The sequence below is a fragment of the Diabrotica undecimpunctata genome, chromosome 8 (genome assembly GCF_040954645.1).
Source record: "Diabrotica undecimpunctata isolate CICGRU chromosome 8, icDiaUnde3, whole genome shotgun sequence".
Classification (NCBI taxonomy): Eukaryota; Metazoa; Arthropoda; class Insecta; order Coleoptera; family Chrysomelidae; genus Diabrotica; species Diabrotica undecimpunctata.
Genome location: NC_092810.1, coordinates 1,074,582 through 1,102,573, shown reverse-complemented (window position 1 = coordinate 1,102,573; position 27,992 = coordinate 1,074,582). Strand labels below are relative to the sequence as shown.

General features: G+C 32.2%; 1 protein-coding gene across 1 annotated transcript; it reads right to left on the bottom strand.

Annotated features, from left to right (window-relative positions):
- Positions 1-144: 144 nt before the first annotated feature.
- Positions 145-27,401, bottom strand: LOC140448690 (carbohydrate sulfotransferase 4-like). The gene is made up of 3 exons (XM_072541798.1): positions 26,514-27,401; positions 13,121-13,300; positions 145-2,080 (listed from the first exon to the last, which is right to left on the bottom strand). The coding sequence occupies exons 1-3, from the start codon at positions 27,200-27,202 to the stop codon at positions 1,762-1,764; spliced, it is 1,188 nt and encodes a 395-aa protein (XP_072397899.1). The 5' UTR covers positions 27,203-27,401; the 3' UTR covers positions 145-1,761.
- Between the last annotated feature and the right edge of the window lie 591 nt (positions 27,402-27,992).

The window sequence follows — 27,992 nt, the reverse complement described above, 5'->3', positions numbered from 1 at the left end:
TGCAGATCTGAATACTGTCACATGCATTCTCAAAATCCATGATTAATAGATTTGAAGATTTAATATATATATATATATATATATATATATATATATATATATATATATATATATATATATATATATATACATAATACGAAATTTATTTACTTAAAGTAGATCATGCTTTCCAATATACAAAGTAATTTCTATAAAAACTCCACGGACGAGCGTCGAAAACAAGTCAAAAATGGTTTAAATTTATCTCAATCTCTCATTGTTCGAGGATTTGTTGTATTTTTTCAAAAACTTCCTGAATAAAGTCGCAAAATCACTTCTATTTTATCTTATCACAGAGTAAAGATGAGCTTAAAATTTATTAAGAAATACAATGAATATTATAAAACAAACTTTCCTGATAATACTTTTTTTAGGCAAAGTTCACCGATCAGTTTGCTGTCAAGTACGGACCTGTTGAAAATATGTTTTCGTACGAAAAAGGCTCGTTACGTTACTTCATTTAGGGCTCAATTTTCTTTTAGTTTAATTTTTTAAAACGGCTCAGTAGGGTCAGTCCTGATCTGTGGTTTTATAGCCACAATTGAGGCAGTTACGCAGTAAAACACATCATCTCGCAACTCACAAAGAATCCTACGCGCTATAAATTGTGGATATATGTGCACAGGTCTGGATCGGCCCTTCTGACAGTTGCAAAAAATAAACTAAAAGAAAATTTGGTCGGAAATTAAAAAAAATTGCTAATTTAAGTTTGTATTTCCAATTTTACTGTAGCAATCATAATTTAAAAATATTTTTTATTGCGTGCGAAATAAGTTCTTGATATATTCTAAATGTTTATAATATTTTTCTATTAACGATTTCCTTTTTTCAGCTCAGCTGGTGCTTTTTTTTAGTTTTTATTATTTTTCTTCTAAATCCTTCAAAAATTGCTCTAATTTTGTATTTCCTGCGACAAACTTGTCATTAAAGAACGTTTAACTTTTCCTCAAATGACTTGTTCAATGTTTGCTTTGCCAAATATATTTTGTTATAAGTTTCTAACAGTAAAATGTGTAGAAACATACATGGCATCCATTTTTGTTTAAAATTATCTCAGCTACATTTTTTATTTGAAATATTTTTTTATTTAGGCTCAGTGAAGTTCATTAGTAGCTTAATTTGTCAGATGCTATCTTAGCTAATCTTAGACAATCAATACTGTTTATTTTCCTCAAGTTTTATAAGTTGCAACTTATAAAACAATTTATAAAACACAAACGCAAGTTATACAACTTATAAAAACACAACTTATAAAATTTAAAAACATAAATTTTTCAACAAAATGAAAAGATCTGAATATGTCCAGTTCTGTAACAGCACTTTCTCAGTTCCTAGCATTAAACTACGGTCCACTAAAATTTTAAACTCATCTTTGATCTCTAACCCGACACCATCTTAAATCAGATTATAATTTAGACTTGTCACATAAAGCAATTTGTTAAATTATTGAAAAAATGTTCATGTCAAATCTCAATTTTTTAATTTGTTGTTGAACCAACTCAAACTGTAATTTATTGATGTAATTGATGTGTATAATCAATTCTCCCATACATCTACCTTATTTATTCTCTCCCAAATAAACTACCGATAACAAAATTTTTACAGCACGATTTTTTTTTTCGTCCATAGAAAAACTATATCCAATAACAAGTCTAAAGTAAAATCTAATTAAAGACCGTTAGGAACGATAACATCTTACAAAATTGATACAAAAACCTCACCTCAGAGAACCCGATACGTCGTCAAAGGATTAAACTCTTTCATATCGGAAACGTTCTTGGCCCTGTTGTAGCCCCACAGCCTCATCGCTTCCTCGCAGTTTTCTTCGATGTTTTGTATCTCGGTGTAGTTGAGATCCGACTTCCAGTGGAACGGCGTGCTCTTAGAATCCCTAAACGTACTCGAAACGCCTCCTATATTGAACCGCGTGTGCGTCGCCAGGAACTTTTCGACATTCCTATGAAAATGGAGACCTAGAAAATCGAACAGGTCTCTGGCGATTTCGTTGGGGTCCAACGACAGGTCTTCGTATCGCAAAACCCTAAAAAATATAACGTATTTGACGTAATTGACATTCTCGATCGATAGATTGTTAATACTTCAACTAAACCAATTATTTAAACAAATTACTCGGTTGCATAAACAATTCACAAATAAATCTATATCAAAATTTTATATAGTCGGTTCGCTATATTTACGCGGGTTTCTGATTAAAAATTTTATTGTAAGTATCCAGTTTTAATTACCTGCTCTTTGGGGAAATATCAACTGGTCAAATGAAATGAAAAATAATCCATAACTTTTTTTAATTAAATAATAATGGAAAATCTTTTATATAATTGACAGTATAATAAGGAGAATTACTTCATTAATGGAGTCTAATGTGGCTAATATAAACCTAATAATAATTTTATATTACACTTCACACAGAAAATATGGTCTATGTATATTTGTTCCATGGAGAGAATTTCTAATGAAAAATAAAAAAAATAACTTGCCAACAAAAATGAAAATCAGTCATTATCATTAAAAATATCATAATCGTCATCATCATCACTGTCATCACCATTAATTGTTATTATGATTGGACTTATTTCGTTTATTTTATTTTCACGAGTCCACCAATCTTCTATTAATATCTCGCACTTGAATATACAGTTGCACCACACTTCTGGAGTTACAATTGAAAGTGCCTTTCGCCAAGTTTTCCGAACTGCGTCGTCGCTATAACCGTTAGGCCCAATATGGTTGTCATAATATTGTTTTGCTATTCCCCATATATATTCGATGGGATTAAACTGGCAATGATACGGTGGCAGACGTAAAACTTGATGACCGTAACTTTCAATAATCTGATCCATAACAAAGGTTTTTGGTTTTGCGTGGATATTTGCCAAGCGTAATAATTCTGATTTTAAAATATGTTGTGTAAATGGTATATGTTCCTTTGTCAACCATTCTTTAATTTTATTAACAGTCCAAGAATTCGTTGGACTTTTGTTTAATACTTCAGAATGGTAAGGTGCATTGTCTAAAATAATTACGCTGGGCTCACTTAAACCTGGCAGAAGTTTTTCATGTAACCATTTTACAAACATTTCTGTGTTCATATTATCGTGATAGTCACTTGATTTTGATTTAGATGAAAATATTAAATCAGCACCTTCTATAAAACCCGATTTCCCTCCTGCATGTAAAATTATGTGTCGCTTCCCTTCTCCATCAGTATGTTTGATAGACTTTACGTTATCATCTTGCCATATTCTCTTGGTTGCACCCCTAGAAAATATCCATGTTTCGTCTAAATATATAAAATTTGTCCTTTCTTCTTTTAATTTAGAATATTTTCTTAGAAAGTTAATTCTTTTATGCACAACAGAACTTCTTTCACAAAGGGCTTTTCTGTTATCACTTGCCATAGACTTGTTCTGCCAATTTCGTCAAATTTTCTATCTTTTAATTCCGAGAGAATTGTTTTTAAGGTCACATGTTCCTTGTTGGTCCGCATTCGATAAATGGTATCACGAATTTCAAATTTTTTTCCATCTGGAATATCTTTCGTTTTCAATGATAGGCGAGTTTTTCGGTGATCTTCTTTCGGCCGTTCATTATTGCGATTTTGTAATACTCCTCTTAGTTTGGTTTCACTAATTCCTAGAGCATCACATACGCGTTGTTGAACAGACATTACCGATTTTAAAGGACCGCCATTTTCTTTTTCCTTGCGACTCTCCACTAACAGCGTGGAGTGAATCTACTATAATAACAATATTAAAACCAAAATATTCCAAAACAGATCCTGAGTCTTACAGACCAATTTCACTAACATATACTGCATACAAACCATTAGAAGAAATGGTCAACCGTCGTGTCGTCTCCTTTGGACACTTGAAGATCGAAATATTATTATGCCAGAACAAAGTGATTTCCGACAAAATAGATCAACTCTAGACAATATTATAGACCTAGAAAGTGTACATGAAGCCCTCTCCCTTAATCAAATATGTATTAGAATATTCTTCGATATTAAAAGAGCTTTTGATACAGCCTGGCGCCACCGTATCATCAGATTAATGTACGATTTGGAAATTAAAGGATACTACCTTGCATTTATAAAAAACTTCTTACATAAAAGGTGTATGCATATGCTGACGATCTCGTAATATTTGGCCAATGCAAAACCTTCACCAACCTCTCACAACTTACACAGAATTTCTTGTTAGATATTGAAAAATGTATTGGTCACAGGAAACTGGAAACATCTTTTCAACAACTGAAACTAAATATATAGTATTCTCCAAAAACAAAGTCAGTACACCAATTTCACAAGCAAACATTACAACAACAATATTCATTGTAATTGCTGGAAGTCACTTTTGACAGACAGTTGAATTGGAAAGAGCATATCAATAATCATCTAACTTGTAAATGTTGTAGAAGAATAAATTTACTAAAAATTTTAGCCACAAAAATTGGGATTCAGCTAGGAATACACTGTTAATGATATACAGAACTATTATAAGATCACAGCTAAACCACGCTGATATAGCTTAAAACACGACACTCTTCACAACACAGCACTCAGAATATGTTTGGGAGCATTTTGTACATCACCGATTGAAAGTTTACTTTGCGAAGCTAATGAATTCTCGTTAAATGATAGAAGAGCTTATGAGGGGGAGCCTTATAACTGGCTACCTACACTCGAGGGTTAGAAATCTTTTGATTCCAAGCCTTACTTCAAAGGACTTTTGAATGGATGTATCTCCATAGGATTGGTTCTTCAGTGACCGTTGAAGGATAAGGATTCTTAATATGAGCAAATATAGCTCCAGAGAAATAAAATCACTTTAAGTTTATCGATTTATAATTAAGTATTTTTAGAGTAGAGAGGCCCAACACGGCCGTAGCGTACTATACAATGTCAAAAAAAATTCTTTCTTTATAACACGTGAAAGAGAAAACCGTATGCATGAGAAAAATGCCCGATTTCGGCGTAGAGAAATATTTTATACATGAATTGAGAGTGTTTAAAAATGCAATGCCTCAAGGGCGGTGTGTGAGAACTAACTGATAAAATACTACTTGATGCGTGAAGATTACTCCTATTTTATTTAGGTGTGAAAAAATATTTAAGAAGGTGAGGCGCCAATGAGTCGGGTGTCACGAACAAACTTGATTAAGTGACTATTAGTTATTCTACACTAAGAAAAGTCTAAAGACTTACATTTTTATTTTATATTTTAAAACAATATGTTCATTTCTGGAACAGCTTACCTTATGTAAATAAGGTGAGCTCTTCTATCATTTAATTTACGTATGCAACAAAAATTAAAGATAATCCAAGAAATCTTGTCTATAGAAATACTTTTACTGATAAATTCCTAAACCTCACAGCAAATCCCCGTCCTGCTAAAGCTAAACCTTTCTAAAATCGAGAAAATCAAGAAAAAAAAGAGCTAACTCAGGTTCTAAGGCTTGGAGGACATTGTATTTTTTTTAAATTCGTGTAAAAATGCCAAAATTTCGAATAAAAAAAGCTTAAAATCACAGTACTTTTATAAACCTTTTATAAATAGCGATCTTACATTGTTTATAAGTAAAAAATGACGTTAAATCTTTTTGTTTATTGCATTTATCACCCAATTATAAATTTGTTTTTCCTCGTACTATTTTTCAATCATGATCTTGAATATTTTAACCTAAGTAACTCTTCAAAGTCAAATTAAATATTATTAAATGCAGTAAAATACTAAATAGCAGTCAAGGATGACGTCTTTCTATTTTTTCTTTAATATTTTTACTACTTAACTTGTGGAGAAAAATATTTGCTCAAGATATATTATTGTAGTTGAAGGTTTATTTATAATTGCTAGGAACTATTAACATGATTTTGATAAAAATAATACGCAATGACATTGCAATAGTGTTGTTGTAAAATATTTTACGAAGATTTGGAAATGTAGGTGAGGTTAAAGTAAGGGTTAAGTGAGGTTAGGTTACTCAACGTATTGTAGTTCTTATTAAAATAGGGGAAAGTGGAAGATTGATTAATGAATCACACTATATTACTTGTAGTTACAATTAAATTAGTTTCACTAAATTAATTATTATAATCCGATCACGTCTTCTTAGGAGTAGCATTTGTTCTAGCTTTTATTGAACTTGTTGTGGCCGCCTCGAAAGGTTAGTTACTTCGTAGGACTGTCTTTATTTGATTTCTTCGCTTTAGTTGGTGTGTTTGACCTTTACGGAAGATACTTCTGCGCCAGTTTTCTTTTTAACTTTCTTCGTCCGATTTTTTCTCTATCTTTGACGTGATTCTTTTATTCAGTCTTTGTCGACTGGAAAGATTGCGATATATTTCTTGATAGCTCGAAGAGAAGAATCACATTTCTTTAAGACCTTTTACAGCCTTATTGACCTTTTCAGACGTTGAATGAAGTTGTGAGAAGGTTTTCCCACGGAAGTATTGCCTTTTGTTCCTTTTTGGTATCGGAATGAGCCGGTTACTGATTTTGTTATCGTTTCGCTAAATATAATGGCGACTATGAAGAACCACATTCTCCTATAGTTTCCCTTGTCTACTTTTCTATCTCTTACCCCGTATTTTACCATCTAGGACTCTTGTTTACGATTTATCATCATCCATCTTTATTACAAGACCCTTCAAAGTTTTCTTTGAAGGGTCAAAGATCTTTTTTGTTGAAAATTTAGTAAACCCGTATAGAAAATATTAATTTAATTAAAATCCTGTTGTACTTAATCAACTCATACTGTTATTATTTACCAAATACATCAAAGATAAATATCCGACAGGTAAAATTAACATGTATGCCCGATAAAACTCCTCGAGGGACCCTAACTACACCCTGTTTTGCAGGAATTTCGCTCCCATTTGTTATTATATTTTTCAAATAATAACAGTTTTTATGTTAAACATAGACAAATACAATTTTCATCAATTTTTTTTTCCATAATAAAAGAAAACTAAGGTGCTATTTTTACCGGTCAATTCTCAATCAATTTTATATGTTATAGCTAATATTTTTTTTGGTAAATCGAATTAAACGACAAAGAAAAACCCAAATTTGTCATTTGGAGAAGACGAACGAATAAAGAAATAATGAGGAGGTATGGAAAACCAGCAATTACGACAAAAATACGAGCCCAAAGAGCTAGATGCCTTTGTCACATTACGAATGCCAGAGAATCGAAATGTTAAAAACAATACTGAAGGAGGGAGAAATGGGGAAAAAAATGAAGACTTCCAAAGAAAAAATGGTTGGAAGCAGTAAAGCAATTGTCAGAAATAGGCATGAAAAATTGGAGAGAGAAAGCAAGGGACCGAAAAAAAGGAGGGAAATAACCAAGTTTTTAGAAGCCAGGGGCCTACAAGGCCTGTAGCGCTGTATATATATATATATATATATATATATATATATATATATATATATATATATATATATATATATATTTATATATATATATATATATATATGTATATGTATATATATGTATATATATATGTATATATGTATATATATATGTATATATATATATATATATATATATATATATATATATATATACAGTGTGTAAAATCCAAATGGAATAAATTCATTATTTAGGTTACTGTACATATTTATAAAAAATCCCGAAACACGTCAAATTTAAATTATAACTTGCCATTCTTTAACGTGAAAATGCAACCCCTACCTTCAACCCCCCTTAGAATGACAGGTACAACTCCCAATTTTTAAAATAGGAAGTATAGGCTTGTGATATATCGTTTGAAAGGTCTTTTCGTTCTCCATTCAAAAATATTGTCGCTTTCAAGTTTGTTAAGATTAATTAAGATAAAATAAATTGAAATCATGTGGTTACCGAAATTCGCTACAATATACTCAAAACTTATTTCCCGTTTAGGTCTTGATAATGAGAAAGTGAACAAAAACCATAGCAATGTGGTTTTTAGATGGTAACCATTAAAAAAGTTTAAAGAATTTCCGTGACAACGTTATTTCAACACGCATTAGTAAATTTTTTTTTTACGTTGTCAGTTCTTTAATTTAAGTAAAAAGTTCGTTCAATTCAATTCTGAAAAATGGTTAGATTAACGGAAATGCATAAAATAACAGTTTTACAAATGATTGGTTACGGAGATAACACGCGAACACAACAGGAAGTAACTCGCCTATTTCATGAGAAATTTCCTAATTTACCGCCTATATCCCAAGGAACAATAAGTAAAATAGAGAAGCAGTTTCGCGAGTTTGGTCATGTAAGGCAGATAAAAAAAGCAGCTGCCAATGCACTTAGTGATGAACTCAAATTAGATGTGTTACTTGAGTTTCGGGAAAATCCACATATATCGAGTAGACAGGCATCCACTACATTCAATGCTAGCCATACATCGATAGTAAACATATTAAAAGAAAATAAATTGTATCCCTATAAGATGATACCTGCTCAGGAGCTCGGGAAGACGATTTTGATAGAACTTTTTTTTGTGAGCAAATGATGGACATGTTGGATAACAATATTATCCAATTAGAAGACGTTATGTTTTCTGATGAGTGTACTTTTTCACTTAACGGTTATGCTAATCGGCAAAATTGCCGCTACTAGGCCACGGAAAATCCTCACTGGATGAGAGAAGAACACACTCAATACCCTCAAAAGGTTAATGTTTGGGCAGGGATTGTAGGAAACAATATCATTGGTCCCTTTTTCATTGAGGGCAACTTGAATGGCAACAATTATTTGGCACTACTTCAAAATGATGGCATTCCAACGTTGGCAAATTTATATCCTGATCCAGGAAACCCTCAAGTTCCAGCGAATACGATATGGTTTCAACAGGATGAAGCACCACCACATTACCAACTTAATGTCCGGCAGTACCTCGATACAATATTTCCCCATCGGTGAATAGGGAGGCGAGGATCGATTGAATGGCCAGCGTGATCACCTGATCTTACATTATTAGATTTCTTTTTATGGGGATATGTGAAGAGCCATGTGTACAAAACTAAACCTTCTGATTTAAATGACTTAAAAGAGCGAATAACGCTTGCGATTAGGTCGATCACGCCTGTTATGTTAAATAATGTTAGAAGACAGTTTTATTTGAGATTAGGATGTTGCCAAGACGTTCGCGGTGAACATTTTGAACATCTACTTCATTAATATTCATAGTTCTTTTTCGTGTTCTACATTTTATTACGTTTTGCATTACATTTTAGTTTTTGATTGTATTGTAGCGAATTTCGGTAACCACATGATTTTAATTTATTTTATCTTAATTAATCTTAATAAACTTGAAAGCGACAACATTTTTGAATGGAGAATGAAAAGACCTTTCAAAGGATATATCACAAGCCTATAATTCCTATTTTAAAAATTGGGGGTTGTACCTGTCATTCTAAAGGGCTTGAAGGTAGGGGTTGCATTTTCACGTTAAAGAATGTCAAGTTATAATTTAAATTTTACGTGGTTCGGGATTTTTTATAAATATGTACAGTAACCTAAATAATGAGTTTATTCCATTTGGCTTTTACACACTGTATATATATATATATATATATATATATATATATATATATATATATATATATATATATATATATATGAACTGTATATTCAAAAACCTGTATAAGATTTTTCCAGATAGACTGGGGTGAAAAGTAACAAATTGCATCGTCGCTCTCCCCTACTAAAAACTTCTTATACGTTCTCATCTACAAGAAGTAATAGTTTCTAAAAGGTCAACATTTTACTGACTCAAGGTAGATTGTATCATCGTTGTTTAATCTTCAACGATTCAAGTACATACAATGGTGTGATCATTAAAATGAATATTTGCTCGAAGATTAAATAAAACGTCCACGAGTTTTTGTGGGAAGCTGAAAATGAGTGAAGATAAGAAAACCCATTACCTATCGTATTATAGTGTGAAATTATTATATTTTTATTATTATTTAATATTTTTTTGTGGGTCTTTAAATTATTTACAGTAGAAATGTCGAATTTAATAAAAATAAAATAAAAATTGAATTATTAGGATCCCGTAATGAAAGAAAAATTAAACATATTTATAGCCCTTTTAAAAAATTCCTCAAGCGAACTTAATTAACTGATTTTTTTTTATTTACAAAAAAACCGGCTTCAACCTAATGACGTTATTAGGTTGAAGCTTTTAAAAACTGTATCTGTAGTGTTTTTGGAATTTAAAATGTCTTTAAGATTGTTTGGTAAATGGTATTTAATTCTGTGACGATTGAAATTTTCGCACTTTTCCACTAACAAATGTTTTACCGCAAGGATAAACTAGACTCATCACTAGACTTCGGCAAATATGCATATTGCATATTTTGCATATTGTGCATATTTTATGCAAATATTTCATATTTTGGCATATTTGTATAAAAGTTTGCATAAAGTGCATAAAAGTTCAGATTTTTATACTGTATTTGAAAATTTTTAAACATACCAATTTATTTCAATTCTTGTATAAAATTTTGTAGTCATTTTAATCAAGAAATGATCTAAGTACGTAATCTCTACAGGTACAAAACATTTACAATTTCAAAGAAGATCAATTTAAGTAGCCCTCAACATTCTTAGAAAGTCTCGGTCACTGAGGCATTCAGTTATTGGATAATCGCTAAGGGTTCGCTCATTTGCATTTTATGATCTAATCCCCAAATCTATCTACAATTTATTGTATCTTAACAGCAGGTAAACGGCTAATAGTTTTGTTCCTAATTTAGGGATTTTCCAAAATCTCCCAGTTTATTGAATTAGGTACCTAAACATTTCTAATTTGATGCTCAGATTTGTAAATCATTTTTGTTTTGATATTCAAAGCGTAAACACTCGTTGTGCGTAACAAAAAGGAAGATTGTGATTTTATAATGCCTAAAACAACCAGTGCTTCAACTTGGATTAAACCTTATAAAGAGCTGTCTATGGATATGGGAAAAATCTACTGTTCAGTCTGTGGCAAAATTGTAAGTATCTAATATTTTCTATTAAATATCTAATATTTCATACATACAGGGTGTTTCCAAATGACACTTACAACGTTTGACTGTAGATACTTCTCGAAAAATTGAACAAAACGATATAGTTAATGAGGGGTCAAACTTATTTACTTTTCGAGATACAGGGTGTTAAAATTAAAAAAAATTAAATTCTTTTAGTTAATAACAACAATAACTTTAAAACCAATAAACGTATTTACTTGAAATTTAGTACTCGTAGGTTGTTTTTAAATGAAAAATAGCTTCCTTTAGTGAGAAAAAATTGTCCATGGTACAATACAATGGTGTGTATTTAGAAAAATTTTTCACCTTTACTTTTTTTTATGAAGTCAGCTATTCTAAAACACAATTATTTTTATTGTAATTGAATTAACAAAAAAAAAACTTTTGTTGAATTTTAAAATAAGTTATATGATGTACTAATGGTTAGTAACAAAAACTAATTTGTGGATTAATACTGCATTTAAAACACTTAGCGAGTGTTTTTTTTTCCAAACCAGTTATTTGATTAACCAAAAACTCGTCGGTGTTAATTAATATTAAGGAAGAAATTGCAGATAATTATTTTTACATATCTGTAGACGAAACCACTGATTCCTCAGGAAAGTATATTGCTCATTTATTGATTGGTGTTCTTAAAGAAGATACCTTACCAAAATCTCATCTTATTTCATGCCAGCAACTTGAGAAAACAAATGCTTTAACAATTTCGCGTTTTATACAAGAAACATTAGCAACTTTTTTTCTTCCGACAACTATTCCTTCTAATAAATTACTGCTTATTTTATCGGATGCTGCTCCTTATATGGTGAAAGCAGGACAAAATTTAAAAATATTTTTCCCAGATTTAATACATGTTACTTGTGTAGCGCATGGATTAAACAGAGTTGCAGAGGAAATACGAAAAAAGTTTCCTCTTGTAAATACCATGATATCCAGTGTCAAAAAAGTATTTCTTAAATCTCCTATAAGAATTCAACTTTATAAAGAAATGCTACCTAACATTCCTCTTCCACCACAACCTATTTTAACGCGATGGGGAACATGGTTAGAAGCAGCAGTTAGAATTTTTATGCAGATCATTTTGTTAAAATAAAGAACATAATTGATACGTTAACAGATGAAAGTTCCCAATCTCTTTTGGATTCTAAACAAACTTTTCAGAGTAACTTGCTTCAACAAGAACTTTCATTTATAAAATCAAATTTTAGTTTTGTTCAAAAAACAATTACTCAGTTAGAATCACCAAAACTGTCATTGTTCGAAAGTACAGCATTAATAAAAGAATTTGCGTCATGTTGTCGGAACGTTAGAGGTAATATTGGAAAAGATATTTTAAAAAAATTTGAAGCTACTATGGAAAAAAATAAAGGTTACCATATTCTTTCTGAAGTAGTCAGTGTTCTAGCTGGAAATATTTCGGAAACAATTAATTTAGAACCAAATGTTTTGGTTAGTTTGAAAAATGCTCCCGTTACATCAGTTGATGTTGAACGAAGTTTTTCCATATATAAATATATGTACTCAGACAGAAGCCACAAGTTTTTGTTAGAAAATTTTGAACACCACTTGGTCATTTATTGTTACCATAATTCTAAATAAGTTTATTCATACTTAAAAATGATTTAGTTACTTAAAATAAATGTAAATCTTAATGAATAGTAGGAAATATTTAGTTATGTACACTTTTTTTTTAAATAAAATTGTTACTATTTTACGATTTGTTTATTTATTTGTATGCATATTTTGTAAAATATTTGCATATTTTCGGGTAAACACGTGCATATTTATGCGCATATTTTCTACATTTTTATTTGCATATTTGCCGAAGTCTACTCATCACCAATTGGGGTTCTTCTTTCTTAAACAGATGTTTATGAGAAAACTGTATGTCCAAGTCGTAAATGGGAAATTTTATTTGATAATCGACCCTTGTGGGATTCCGTTTTGTTGTTATCTAAGAGGATATAGCACCATTCGCTCGGAATTGAAATGTTATTTGAATTAGGAATAATTTTGGCAAATGTACTCACCTGAATCTGTCTGGATAGATCTGCAAAAGCGGACCAGCTGCTTTATAGTCAGACACTAAATCCCTGCACAGATTGTAGGGTTGATCACAGTCAGGCATGCCCGGGCACCAGTCTCTGTGTTTGCGGGACTGCATCGTGCCGCGAGGATCGCGTACTAGTAAAATTACTTTAACATTTAAACTGAAAAAGAAGAAAATCTATGTTAAATAATGCAATTGTTCAGGACGAGAACCATTCGCAGCCCTCCCTCATGTTTTCACAAAACTCAGCACGTTGTTCTTGGTATCTTGATATATTAGATTGCATTGACGTGATCCAGACAATATTTGTATTTATAATATGTTTTTAACCAATTTCTTCTTCCTCAGCTTTTCTACCATAATCCAAGTGGGATCTGTTTAAAAATTGGAGAGTTTCCATAAGCGTCTATTTTTTACTGAAATCAATTCAGGATGTACCTTGTATCAATAAACACAATATGCAAACCTTGTACTTTTTTTATTTAACAAATTTTGAAAAAAATCAAAAATTTTTGCTTTTTACGCCCATATTTTCGTCTATAACTCTGGAGATATTGCTCGTACAAAAAAAATATACAAGATAAAAGTTTCTTATTTCAATTTTACATAATATTTGACTGGCTAGAAATTGAAAATTTAATAATTGGGAAAAAAGTGCAAAAAATGGAGTTTTGGTCTACAAAAAAAAATTTCAAATTTTCAAAAGGTATAAACAATTTTCTAATAAGATATAATAATAAGAGTATCATAAATACAATATTTCTAAAAAATATATAGGGTGATCCATTTAAAAAAATTGTAATTTTGTTTTGTACTTCACCCTGTATACAAATTTTAGTCAATGATTTCAATTAAACTTAATTTAAAAGCTACAATATATTGTTTACTTTATTATACAAAGTAAACCTGATCACCAAGGAGAACGTCATGACGGAAGAAATCAAGCGAAGAATAATCCTAGCAAACAAATGCTATTTTGAACTGAGTAGACATATGAGAAGTAGAAACTTAAGCCAAAAAACAAAAATAACCATATACAAAACCCTTATACAACCTGTGTTGACATATGGGTCGGAGACATGGACCATTTCCAAGGCAGATGAAAACCTAATGCTTATATTTGAACGAAGAATCCTGAGAAGAATATTCGGTGGCATCTGTGAAAATGGTGTTTGGAGAAGGGGGTACAACTACGAGATATATCACAAATATAAACATATATTTGGTGGTAAAGACGTAGTATCCTTTATAAAAATAGGAAGACTAAGATGGGTAGGACATCTGGCAAGATCACAGCAGAACAACCCTCCTAGAAGAATCCTTATGTCACAACCTGTGGGAAATAGAAGTAGGGGTAGGCCAAAACTCAGATGGAGAGATAGTGTAGATGAGGATGGTAGAAAAATAGGCGCAGCAAACTGGCAATGGATAGAACTGACTGCCGTAATAGACTTGGGAAGGTCGAGGCTCTTTTATAGGGCTGTAGCACCAATGATGATGATGAAGTCTCTTGCTGTTGCTCCTAAATAAACCTTAGCGCTATCGTCGATATACAATTAAGTATACCACGTTAAATTTTGTAAGAGAACTTCTTTAACTTCCTACGCTGTATAAAATAATGTTCTATCTTTCGTAAAAATACTGGATTGGTATTTGTGCACCATTATCGAGTACATTATTCAGATAAGAACATATATTGGGTGTATAATCATACAATAATACACTATAAAATCTTAGATAAGAATAATATTTGTTATCTAACATCATTTAATATATATTTGTAGATAACTTAATCATTAGAGTAGTTTAAATGAGTTATTTCAATAACTTTTCACCATTTTAGTGTTTTTTTTGCATTAGACTTAAATTACTGGTGATATGATTATAATTTATTATGTTTATATAAAGTAGGGACCTCGTAAAAATTCACGTATTTGCAAAACTGTTAAAAACAGATGTTAAACATATTATTATAAACGAAATATTTCATTCCCAACTTAATAATTCTCGTAAAAATTATATTGATGATTTTCTCGTTTAGTTTACAAGACATGACATCAAACTTGCTTTGACTCAACTTTACTTAACTTAAGCTTACCAAAATTATCATTTTTTGTATTTTAGAAGACATACCAAAATCTGAAACAATAGAGGATTTACGACATAATACAATTCTATAGTCGGTTCGCTATATTTACGCGGGTTTCGGATTAAAAATTGTATTGTAAGTACCCAGTTTTAATTACCTGCTCTTTGGGGAAATATGAACTGGTCAGATGAAACGAAAAATAATCCATAACTTTTTTTAATTAACTTAAATAATAATGGAAAATCTTTTATATAATTGACAGTATAATAAGGAGAATTACTTCATTAATGGAATTTTAATGTGGCTAATATAAACCTAATAATAATTTTATATTACACTTCACACAGAAAATATGGTCTATGTATATTTGTTCCATGGAGAGAATTTCTAATGAAAAATAAAAAAATTTAACTTGCCAACAAAAATGAAAATCAGTCATTATCATCAAAAATATCATAATCGTCATCATCATCACTGTCATCACCATTAATTGTTATTATGATTGGACTTATTTCGTTTATTTTATTTTCACGAGTCCACCAATCTTCTATTAGTTTCTCGCACTTGAATATACAGTTGCACCACACTTCTGGAGTTACAATTGCAAGTGCCTTTCGCCAAGTTTCCCGAACTGCGTCGTCGCTATAACCGTTAGGCCCAATATGGTTGTCATAATATTGTTTTGCTATTCCCCATATATATTCGATGGGATTAAACTGGCAATGATACGGTGGCAGACGTAAAACTTGATGCCCGTAACTTTCAATAATCTGATCCACAACAAAGGTTTTTGGTTTTGCGTGGATATTTGCCAAGCGTAATAATTCTGATTTTAAAATATGTTGTGTAAATGGTATATGTTCCTTTGTCAACCATTCTTTAATTTTATTAACAGTCCAAGAATTCGTTGGACTTTTGTTTAATACTTCAGAATGGTAAGGTGCATTGTCTAAAATAATTACGCTGGGCTCACTTAAACCTGAGAGAAGTTTTTCATGTAACCATTTTACAAACATTTCTGTGTTCATATTGTCGTGATAGTCACTTGATTTTGATTTAGATGAAAATATTAAATCAGCACCTTCTATAAAACCCGATTTCTCTCCTGCATGTAAAATTATATGTCGCTTCCCTTCTCCATCAGTATGTTTGATAGACTTTACGTTATCATCTTGCCATATTCTCTTGGTTGCACCCCTAGAAAATATCCATGTTTCGTCTAAATATATAAAATTTGCCCTTTCTTCTTTTAATTTAGAATATTTTCTTAGAAAGTTAATTCTTTTATGCACAACAGAACTTCTTTCACAAAGGGCTTTTCTGTTATCCTCCTTTGGAAATTTGAAACCCAAATTATGCATCACTTGCCATAGACTTGTTCTGCCAATTTCGTCAAATTTTCTATCTTTTAATTCCGAGAGAATTGTATTTAAGGTCACATGTTCCTTGTTGGCTCGCATTCGATAAATGGTATCACGAATTTCACATTTTTTTTTCCATCTGGAATATCTTTCGTTTTCAATGATAGGCGAGTTTTTCGGTGATCTTCTTTCGGCCGTTCATTATTGCGATTTTGTAATACTCCTCTTAGTTTGGTTTCACTAATTCCTAGAGCATCACATACGCGTTGTTGAACAGACATTACCGATTTTAAAGGACCGCCATTTTCTTTTTCATCCGTAAAATACTTATGTACACTACAAATTAGACTATCTACATAAATATTTCCACCAAACATACAATGTCAACACTGGTAAAGAATCAATTCAACTGCAATATTGTAACACATTTATACCTACCCTAATGTTATTTTAATGTATTTTAAAATATGACCATTAATGCAGTTTTTACCTAATTTTCTGGGAAGTCGTTTACTGCAACTGGTTATCAATGAGTCATTAGCATAATTTTGTTAATCCGAAACCCGCGTAAATATAGCGAACCGACTTTACCTTAAATCGGCACGAGCCAAGAGAGGGATAGTCTGAAGGAGAGGAAAGGCTAAGAAATTAAGAAATTGACACAAGGCTTACCAACTAGGTACTCCTGGAAACGAAGCTTAAATAGCACAAAACCTCGCAAATTTTTCAGAAAAGACCGATTTGAATAAAAACTTGGGACCAAGTTCAACTTACCCACAATTTCAAAATCTATATTGTGCCAAGGGGTGCTTTTTATTTTTTAAGGTTGAAACCGGAGGAAAACGGCGTATCTAGGTCACATCATGCGAAATGAAAAATACCAGTTCCTCCAACTTATAATCGAGGGTAAAATTGAAGGCAAGAGAGGAATGGGACGCAAGAAAATGTCCTGGCTCCGAAACATAAGGCAATGGACAGGGATTAACGACATACAATCCCTGATACATATTGCAAGAAATAGAGAATTAATGGAAAATGTGATCGCTAAGATCCATTAGTGGATTTGCATCTGAAGAAGAAGAAGGTTGAAAACTACCCTTTATTGTCAAAATCTATAAAGACGCTTAAAAGAGTGAAAGTCTTTGGTAAACTTCCTCTACATTGATTCATTCAATGTTCTGAACAACATATAATTCCACGTTATAAACTAGCTTTTCTATTATTACCTGTTTCGGAATCATTTGAACTCTAAATGACACAACTATAGTGAAAGTTAGGCCCAGTTCATTATCTTTTTTTCCTGAGCATTCTTTGAACATTCAAAGTGTGTTCATATCGAGATTCAATATTTGTCTCTGAAATTTTAAAAATTATTTCAGAAATATTTGTATGAACTCTTTTTGCAGACTTGCCAACGTTTTAAAATTGATTTTAAATATTTATATGTCGTCTGGTTAGATAGAAATCAATTCTACTGCCTTATATTGAAATAGTTTCGTTTATATTTAATAACATAAAATTTATATGAACATACATTAATATATTGATTTAAAATATACAGAATTCAACCTGTACGAGTAGAAAAAGAAATGTAGCTGGACATTAGGATGCGTTTTATGGAGTGACGTTATTGGAAGACATATTTCTAGATCAATATGTTACCGAGAGGTCCACAAATTAGGATTTGGTACTCACAAAGTAAGTTTCATAGTTGAAAAAATTAGTACAATTTGTTTTTAATAAATTTCATTTTATTTTAGGCTAAGAAAAAAAAGAATAATAGGATTTGCAGCATCCAAGGGCATGGTCGTTGGAAGTACCTACTTCCCCCATAAGAATATCCATAAAGTAACATGGACGTCGCCTGATGGTACAACCAAAAATCAAATAGATCACATTCTAATAGAAACCAGGCACTTCTCTAACCTAATGGATGTACGTACTTATCGTGGAGCTAATATAGATTCAGACCACTTCTTAGTAGGCGCAAAAATAAGAGCAAGAATCTCAAATGCAAAAAAAGAAAAGAGCAAGAAAAGTACTCGCTACAATTTAAAACTCTTGAAAGAGCCCCGTGCACTAGAAAGGTATCAAAATTACCTTGAACATGAAAGCACAACAGATGAGAATTTAACAGCTAGCGAGCAATGGGATATATGTAGAAGAACAATTAAGGAAGCGGCAAACAACGTCCTAGGACCAGAAGAATCCACTCCACACAACAGTTGGTTCGACGATGAATGTGAAGATATCACTAAAAGAAAAAATTATGCATATAAACTTATGCAACAAAGAAGAACACGGGATAAGGAGCAAATGTACAAAGATCTTAGGAAGGAGGAAAAACGCATACATCGAAGGAAAAAGCGGACCTCCGAAAACCAGATTATGCAAGAGCTTCAATCATTAAAAGGGCAAAATGAAACTAGAAAGTTCTATAATATCCTAAATAAGACAAGAAAAGAATTTAAACCACGGCTGACGATGTGTAGAGACAAAAATGGACATATAGTCAGTACCGCTGACGCAGTACAAAGCAGATGGGTTGAGCACTTCAAAGAACTACTTGGTACCGAAGTGGAAAATGATGCGTCACCCCAAAAACCAAGAAATAACACTCACGTAGAACCTCCTTCAATATTTGAAGTGAAAGACGCAATCACACGACTCAAAAATAACAAGTCCCCAGGAGTGGATTGTATCCCCGCAGAGCTCATCAAACATGGAGGTAACAGCATTATGCACCAAATTCATAACATAATAGTCAAAGTCTGGGAAGAAGAACAAATGCCAGAGGAATGGTGCACTGGAATCATATGTCCACTGCACAAAAAGGGAGATTTGTTGGAATGTAAAAATTATAGGGGTATAACTCTTCTGAATACAATGTACAAAATATTCTCCAACACCCTGTACAGCCGTTTAAGTACGTACGTGGAAGAAATTCTTGGTGAGTATCAAAGCGGTTTTAGGCCAGGTAGGTCAACAATTGACCAGATTTTTGTGCTACGTCAAATCTTAGAAAAAACCAATGAATTTAATATTGACACGTTCCATCTCTTTGTGGACTTTAAGTCAGCGTATGATAGCGTCCTAAGAGGTAAATTATACGAAGCCATGAATGAACTTAACATTCCCCATAAATTAATAAGGCTCGTAAAAACAACTATGAGTAAAGTGATCTGCAGAGTGCAAATACAAGGCGATATGTCACAAGCGTTTGAAACATATGCAGGGTTAAGGCGGGGAGACGCGCTGGCGTGCCTTCTCTTTAATATAGCGTTAGAAAAGACTATAAGAGATGCCGAGTTACACAATAGGGGAACAATCTTTAATAAATCAAAAATCAACGCAGATTATGGCTTACGCTGACGATCTGGATTTGATCGCACGTACTACACGAGGACTTAAAGAGATGACTTCCACCTTCTTGACAGCCGCACAAAATATGGGCCTTAAAATAAACGAGGAAAAAACCAAAATGTTAGCATCTATTCCAAATAACAGAGATAGAGCTAGAAACGCCGAAGAAAACTTCAGTATAGACCAATATAATTTTGAGGTAGTAAATAAGTTTACATATTTGGGTTCTCTCATAACAAACGATAATGACACATCTGAAGAAGTAAAACGGAGGGTACTGCTAGCAAACAAATGTTATTTTGGACTAAGCAAGCAGCTAAAAAACAGAAATTTAAGCCAGAAAACCAAACTAATAATATATAGAACACTCATCCTACCAGTGCTGACATATGGGTCAGAAACATGGACCATCTCCAAAACAGACGCAAATCTTCTGCTCGTCTTCGAAAGGAAGATACTAAGAAGAATAATGGGCGCATTCTGTGAGAATGGTATTTGGAGAAGGCGATATAATTTCGAATTGTACGAGAAGTATAAAAAAATAGTAAATGGTAGAGATGTAATATCCTTCATAAAAATAGGTAGGCTTAGATGGGCTGGACATGTGTCAAGAGCAAATGAAAATTACCCACCCAGACGAACTCTATTATCGGTCCCAGTGGGAAATAGGAGTAGAGGCAGACCACGACTGAGATGGAGGGACGGTGTGGACGAGGACGCAAGGAAAATCGGCGCGGCAAATTGGCAACGGTTGGCGATGAACAGAAACGACTGGCGAAATAGACTGGGGAAGGTCAAGGCTCAACTAGAGCTGTAGCACCACTGATGATGATGATGAAGAAAAAGCCCCACAACATTAATTATCAACGGTTGAATATCTTCCTGCAAATTGTCCACCGCAAACTTCTTTAATGGAATGGAACCAATCATAATAGACACTGGTAATATGACTAGCTCAGATTCTGACAGTGAAGAAATCTTAAATTTATAATTGTATAATGATGCTTAAATAAATATTTAAAATAAATTATTTTTTTACCCAGCTCAAAAGTTTTACATTTTTCAATTAATTATACATAGATTTCTTTACTTGAATTTTTGTTGTGTTTATTTTTGTATGTAAATCTTTATAACTGACGTAAGTCAGGCTTACATGTTTTGGTTTATTTCCTATAATACGAATGATGACAAAATGCAAAGATCCAAAGGATCTATCTACTGTATGTTTATAATATTTGCGAAGAATCAATACGCTAAATAGATACAAATAAACATACTAACGGATCACCCTGTACGAGTACCTTTTTGTATACACACCGACGATTTTCTATATAAACTTGAACCATTTACCGTAAAACATCAATACAACTCAAGACAATCAACGACTAGAAGTGAAACTAGACGATCTGTCAATGGGTCATTAGGACGTTACACAAAAAGCTTTCATAAAATTGTTGAGTTACTCGAGACGATTGAAGCAGTACAAAAAATGGCTCGAAAAGTAACTGCGAGGTACTGTTAGATTAATACACTTATGGTGAATATGTAGGTCTTGAACTGTTAAAAAAATTGACTTGTCACAGTACAATGATTCTAATATTATAAGTAAGTCATATAATTTTACGTAGAAGAAAAAAAGAAGGTACTTGTTAGTTGCTTTGCATGGTGCTACTTTTTATACAAATACTAAATAATCCTTATGAATTACGTAGTGAAAGCCGTTATACAAAATACAATATAATATAACAAATGAGACGAATTTTCAGATCAATTTGAACTCAAGAAAAATATGAGAACTAAAAGATGTTTAGATCAGTAAAAATACACGTTTATTATGTTTTGTGGATGTCCAAAAAGCTTTCGATCAAATTTCTCTTAAAATTCGAGTTGTATAGAAGGATCTGCTAACGGGGATTCTTATAGTGTTACATCCATTGTTTTTCTTTAATAAGTTTTAATTGGACGATACCATTTTCTGTTCCATACATTTGTTTTTATGAATCGCAACAGTTTGTCTTCCACGTAAACCATTTTTAATTTGGTTATTTCAAATTTCTCCATGATGGACTAAATACATTCAAACCAAACTAAATTAATAATATTGAGATTATTAACTCTGCCTAAGGGTTATGAGCGCGATAACTGGGTGGATTGATTAGCTCAGAAGCCGCGTTTATGCCCACAGTCGATCCCAAGCCCGGATAAACGAGGAAGGTTGATGGGCCAAGTTAGCATCCTACGCATTGTAAAAGAACACAAGGCTCAAAGAACCGATATAAAGCCTTGGAACCAGACGGAACTTAAGATGACGAACCACGCAAAGAAAAGGAAAACGTAAAAGAAAAATAAGCTCAAAACTAGATCAGTTAGCAACATGAAAGATTACTTCTTTCAACAAAAAATACCAAGAGATAATAAGAGAACTAATAAATAAAAACATAGAAATTTGTGCAATCCAAGAAACCACAAAGAAAGGCAAAGGTGTAGGTATACTTGTTCATAAAAAATTTAAAGACAACATACCTAAATAACCGCCGTTATATCTCCGAAAGAATAATATTATATAAACATCACAATGGCCTACCAAAAATTAAATGTCACATCTATCTATAGCCCAGAGGACTGTAAACCTAAGGAGGAACGAGAGGCATTCTACGAACAATTGCAAACCATCCTGGATGAAATACCTCATGAAGAACCCTTAATTGTTATGCAAAATCACTTCTTTGCAAAATCGGTTCTTTACTGCTAGATCAATCCAAAACCGTTTTCAAAATGCTCACGGGTGAACTTTAAGCACTTCTACCGTGAGAAGAAGGTTGAGGGAATTTGGTCTAAGGGCTCGCTGTCCAGCAACAGGACCTTTGTTAACAGCAGCACATCGACAACGCCGACTACAGTTTATATACTAGAGACCACGAGCATTGGACGATAGAAGATTGGAAAAATGTTTTGTTTAGTGATGAATCCAGAATGGTTCTTTATGGCTCAGATGGTCGCATCAAAACATACAGAAGACGTGGGGAACGACATGCTGCTTGTGTTCGATGAGTACGTGTTGCTTTTGGAGATTCGGTAATGTTTTGGGCAGACATTTCATTCGAGGGCCGTACTGATCTCGTTTTTATTGATAGAGGAGCGTTGAATGTACACCGATACATTACCGAAATTCTAGACGAGCATGTAATGCCTTTTGCTGGGTTTGTCGGCAAAAACTTTATCTTTGCCAATATCTGGAAACTGTCGGTGTGCCAAAAATGAACTGACCGGCTCAAAGTCCAAATTTGAACCCGATTGAACATGTTTGGGACCAACTCAAACGAAGGGTAAGAAACAGAATACCTGCTCCAAGACATCGTGAGCAGCTTCAGTTGGCGCTCATGGAAAAATGGGAAGCTTTTTCTTAAAACGACATCCAGAATTTGATCAATTGAATGCCAAATCGAATGAGGAGTATAATTCACAATAAGAATGGTAATACACAGTATTAATAATCACGACTTAATTGTAATTTTATAAAGAAAACAGAAAAAATGTACAATGTTAATTTTTTTTATTTTTCAATAAAATCATTATTTTGGAAGAAGTTATTTTTTGACATTTGTTATTTAAAAATGATGGCATACTGCTTTAGAACACATTCTTAAAGATTACACAAATATCTAATGACAATCACTTTGTGGTATGATTCGTAAAAGTTAAAAAATGGCAAAAAATTCACGGAAAACCCCAACCAAATATTGAAAAAGATAATATGAGCAATAACATCATAATACTTTAGTGATAATATCGTTATAAAATTTTAAGTAAGAAGTGGTTTTGTATTTAGGTAATTAGAAAGTTTGAGAAATATTTATTAAAAATTTTATTAATAAAATGTATCAAAGTACCTGCTTTATGAAGACAACATTCTCTATTGACGCTGACCCTGGCTATTCATTATTATTTATTGTGTATCTACTAAAGGCATTTTTGAACTATCTTTTCTAAGAAATATATGGCCGGAGCGAATTTACCTATCACGCTTTTCTCTAGGGTATTAAAATCTGACCGCTGTTGGAGCCAACTAGTATATGCCCTAATAAACTTATCCCATAACTGCTTCCTCCCAGCTTCTCTGCATATTTCCTTGTTTTTTTCTATTTTAGTTTTTGGTCGTAAAAAGAATTTTTAGAACAACAGTTGATAGAATTATATTTGTCAGAGTCATCATCAACTTTTGAGAGAAGACGCCGCGCCGTTGCAAGAAGATCTTTAATACTTTTTGTGTCACGTGTATACTGTGTACAAGAGTCTTTCGGCTTTACAATGCCATAGATATGGACTCTAAAAAATATATGTATCGTCCAAAAAAGACGCCGGTTCCGAATCTAGAAAGCGATTATTTAACAATGACTCATAAAATCAAGAAGCACCTCATTTCGAAAGAAATTATAAATAAGAACCAGTTCTTTGTGGTTTTTCTCATTTAATTTTATTTTAAGATACTAAATTTTTACTCCTCAGTCTGTGAATCGCTACATACCGTATGTTAACTTACGATTTTTTATATCTCCGAGATGGTAGATACAGAAAACCAAGCATCTAAAACACCATAAACATATTCACTGTCGCAAAACGAAAAGACAAAAATCAACATCTGAAATGATTGATATACCCAAGTCAATCCGGGAAAAAAATCATGGAAAATAAAAAAGTTATGAACAAAAATAACTAAAAACTTTTAAACAATTTTTTTTTGGTCCTTATAACTTTTTTCTGGTCATTTTACAATAAAAAGACATCAGATCAATATTATAGAGGATTTTCAACAAATAATTTTTACTACAAATGTGTTTAATTTTATTAATTTCAAAATGTTCATTCAAAACTTACAAAACTTTGAATTTCTGAAATTATTTGTCTGCAGATGCAAGGGAAACTGTGAAAGTGTGTGTGGTTGCCGACAAGTAGACCCCAAATGCTCTGCAGTGTGCCCCAATTGTTCTGGTCAAACCTGCAGTAACATTAAGGGAATGTTAAAATTAATCTAAAAATTTGAAGAATTCGAAGATGAATTACCCAATGACACCAATTCTAACTTCCATTCTTTTGTAAACATTCACCAACTGCAGCCTGGACCATCAAAGAAAATGAAAAAACAATAAGCTGGAAAACAACTTTTTAAATATAAAATTATGCTTAATGTTATCTCGCCTGGAAATTGTTAGTGAATTAGGCCTAATGGGGATACCACATAAAAAAAACCCACCTACAGACTCTACCTCATAAGTGATCAGGAAAACAGTCATATGTTATATGAATAAAAAAATATATAATAAAAAATTAAGCCAATGGTTCGTTTTTATCATATTCTCCAAGAACCCAGTCAACCTTGGAGTGCTGTAAAACCCAGAAAAATTAATGAAATAAAACACATTTAGTGAAAATTATTCGTGAACACCCTTTATAATATTGCTCTGATGTCTTTTTATTGTAAAATGACCAGAAAAAAAGTTATAAGGCCCAAAAGAAAATTTGTTTAAAAATTTTTAGTTATTTTTGTTTATAACTTTTTTATTTTACATTTTATGACTAAAAGTAATAGGAATAAAGTTGTAGATAATGTAGATGCAGCACAGAATCCCCTTTTTTCCAAGATAGTCGAGGGGACAAGTGTGGCAGCCCCCAACTTGAACTTAAGCTTATACTAACAACACTCACATATAAAAAAAAATAAAAATGTGTCCTTTCAAAAATGTAATCTCAATGAAAATTTTCAATGACCTAAAATATCCACCTTGGAGCAGATACCATCTGGACTTTCATCATTTTTAGTTTAGAATTCTCTCTGTCTAAAAGGTACAATGTCAAAATATTGTTTTTACATATATACTAAACATTATTTTTAAAGCTTCTTGTGTGTTTTTTAATTACAATTTTTAAATTGGATCTGTAAAGACTCTCATAGTGGTATCTTCGAACTACTGACTTAGAAAAACATTATTAACATAGATAATGCCAGATAAATGCTGAATAAAACCAAAACACAGGAATTTATGATGAAAATATGTAATTAAGACAGGAAAGAAAAGTTAAGAATGGTGAAGTATATTATACATGACTTGTTTTATTATCTTTTCCCCATTGATTTATAAACAAGTGTAAAACTAGCCATTTTTAAGTTAAAGATATTAGAAAGATGTTTTTTTGTATTTATAATAATGAATGTTACAAAAAATAAATCAAAACAACTTTCAAAAAGTTGTTAAACACTGTGAGTGAACAGAACAGAAAAATATTAGATGAGAAAAAATGACACAACCGAAAACAGTTTAATTTTTAATTCTTTTTGCTTGAAATAATCTTATATTTTATTAATTGATAATTTCCTTAATATATATTTGTCTACTTTATCCCTCTTTTATTACCAATTCCCTTCAAACTGCTTTCTCAGTTAACATTTTGCTAGGTAATGTTTCTGTGACTTTAACTCAATGTTTAGAGCAGGAAACCACTCAAAAGTAGAACAAAATAAAAACTACCTTGAATTATTAACAATAAAGCAAATAAATACTTACTCTTCATCTTGTAGAAGTTTCTCAGCAAGTGCCAACCTCAGTCTCACACTTTTCATACTTTGAAATGGGAACAGTTTACAAAACTTGTTTAAAAAAGTGGCATTCCAGCAATATGTTGGATAAATCTCGCACTGGTCCCACAACCTAGTGTTATGGGTGAACAAATAAACATGGGACAGCCCAAAGTTTAGGTAGTTGTACAAATTACTATAATCACAGTTCAATAAGCTTTTGAGGGTCTCCAGAGCTGGTTTAGCGTCGGGAGGGCCCCTAATCTGGACTATGCCGTAGTCTAGAAGCGGCTCGTAATGGTAGTAGTTACCGGGGACAGCGTTGAGTATGTCTCCAAGGAAAGTAGAGCCGGACCGCCAGGTTGTTATAATAATCGTTCGAATCGGCCTACCTCCTGTGGAAAGTGTATAATCATCAAGGTTTGTATCTTCAGGAAACTCGTACCTGGATAATTCTTTCGATAACAAGCTTCTTTCGATAGAAATCACATCGTCGATGGATCGTATAGTATAGGTATTGTTAGTGTTTGAGTATTTGAAAGTATCGTCTAGCTCGATATACTGCTGGTACCTGTGAGAGCGCTGATAGTTATTTAGATCTTTTTGGCTAAACACTATTAGAAGAAGACATACTACCGCAACTATCGATATACCGAAGACTTCACTTCTTCGAACCATTGTATATTTCAATACTTTTTATCCTTGACATGAATACCATTCGGCATCAATAACAAACAATTAACAAGACAAAACGGCACTTTTTCTTATTGATACTAATCCCCTACACCGCACCATAGTTTATAAAATACTGCAGATAGTGCATACTGCAGATCTTTTTGGTGTAAACTTTTTTAGTGACAGTGACAGATTAGAAAATTTAAATCAGAGAAAAACCCAACACAGAGAAGCGACAGCTCTTTGAAGTTACGTGGCCAAGCCGCCAATGACAGCTAACAACCAGAAAATTAATAGTCAGTGGGCATATCACACAATATAAATTCTTCGAGCGTAGGCGCAAAATTTCGGGCCAATGTTTTTTAAATGCATTCATTTTTTCCGAATCCTGAAAAAACTAATAAGTATTTTTGAAAAATTTAAACGCAGAGTGAAAGACTACATTATTACTGAGGGCCGAAAGTCCCTGAAAACTTCTACTATAATATTTATTTTAATAAGTTACAGGGGTGAAAGAAAAAGAGAAAATTTAGTGTGATTTTTAATTTGAAATATCTCATTCAAAAAAACTTTTTGTTTATTCTAAGGGACTTTCGGCCCTCGGTAATAATGTAATCTTTCATTCTGTATTTAAATTTTTCAAAAATATTTGTTAGTTTTCTCAGGATTCGAAAAAAAAAATGATTGCATTTAAAAAGAATTGGCCCGAAATTTTGCGCCTACGCTCTTAAATCAAATTGAGCATTTATGTTGACTTTCAATAAATATGAAATATTGCACTAAATAGTTACCT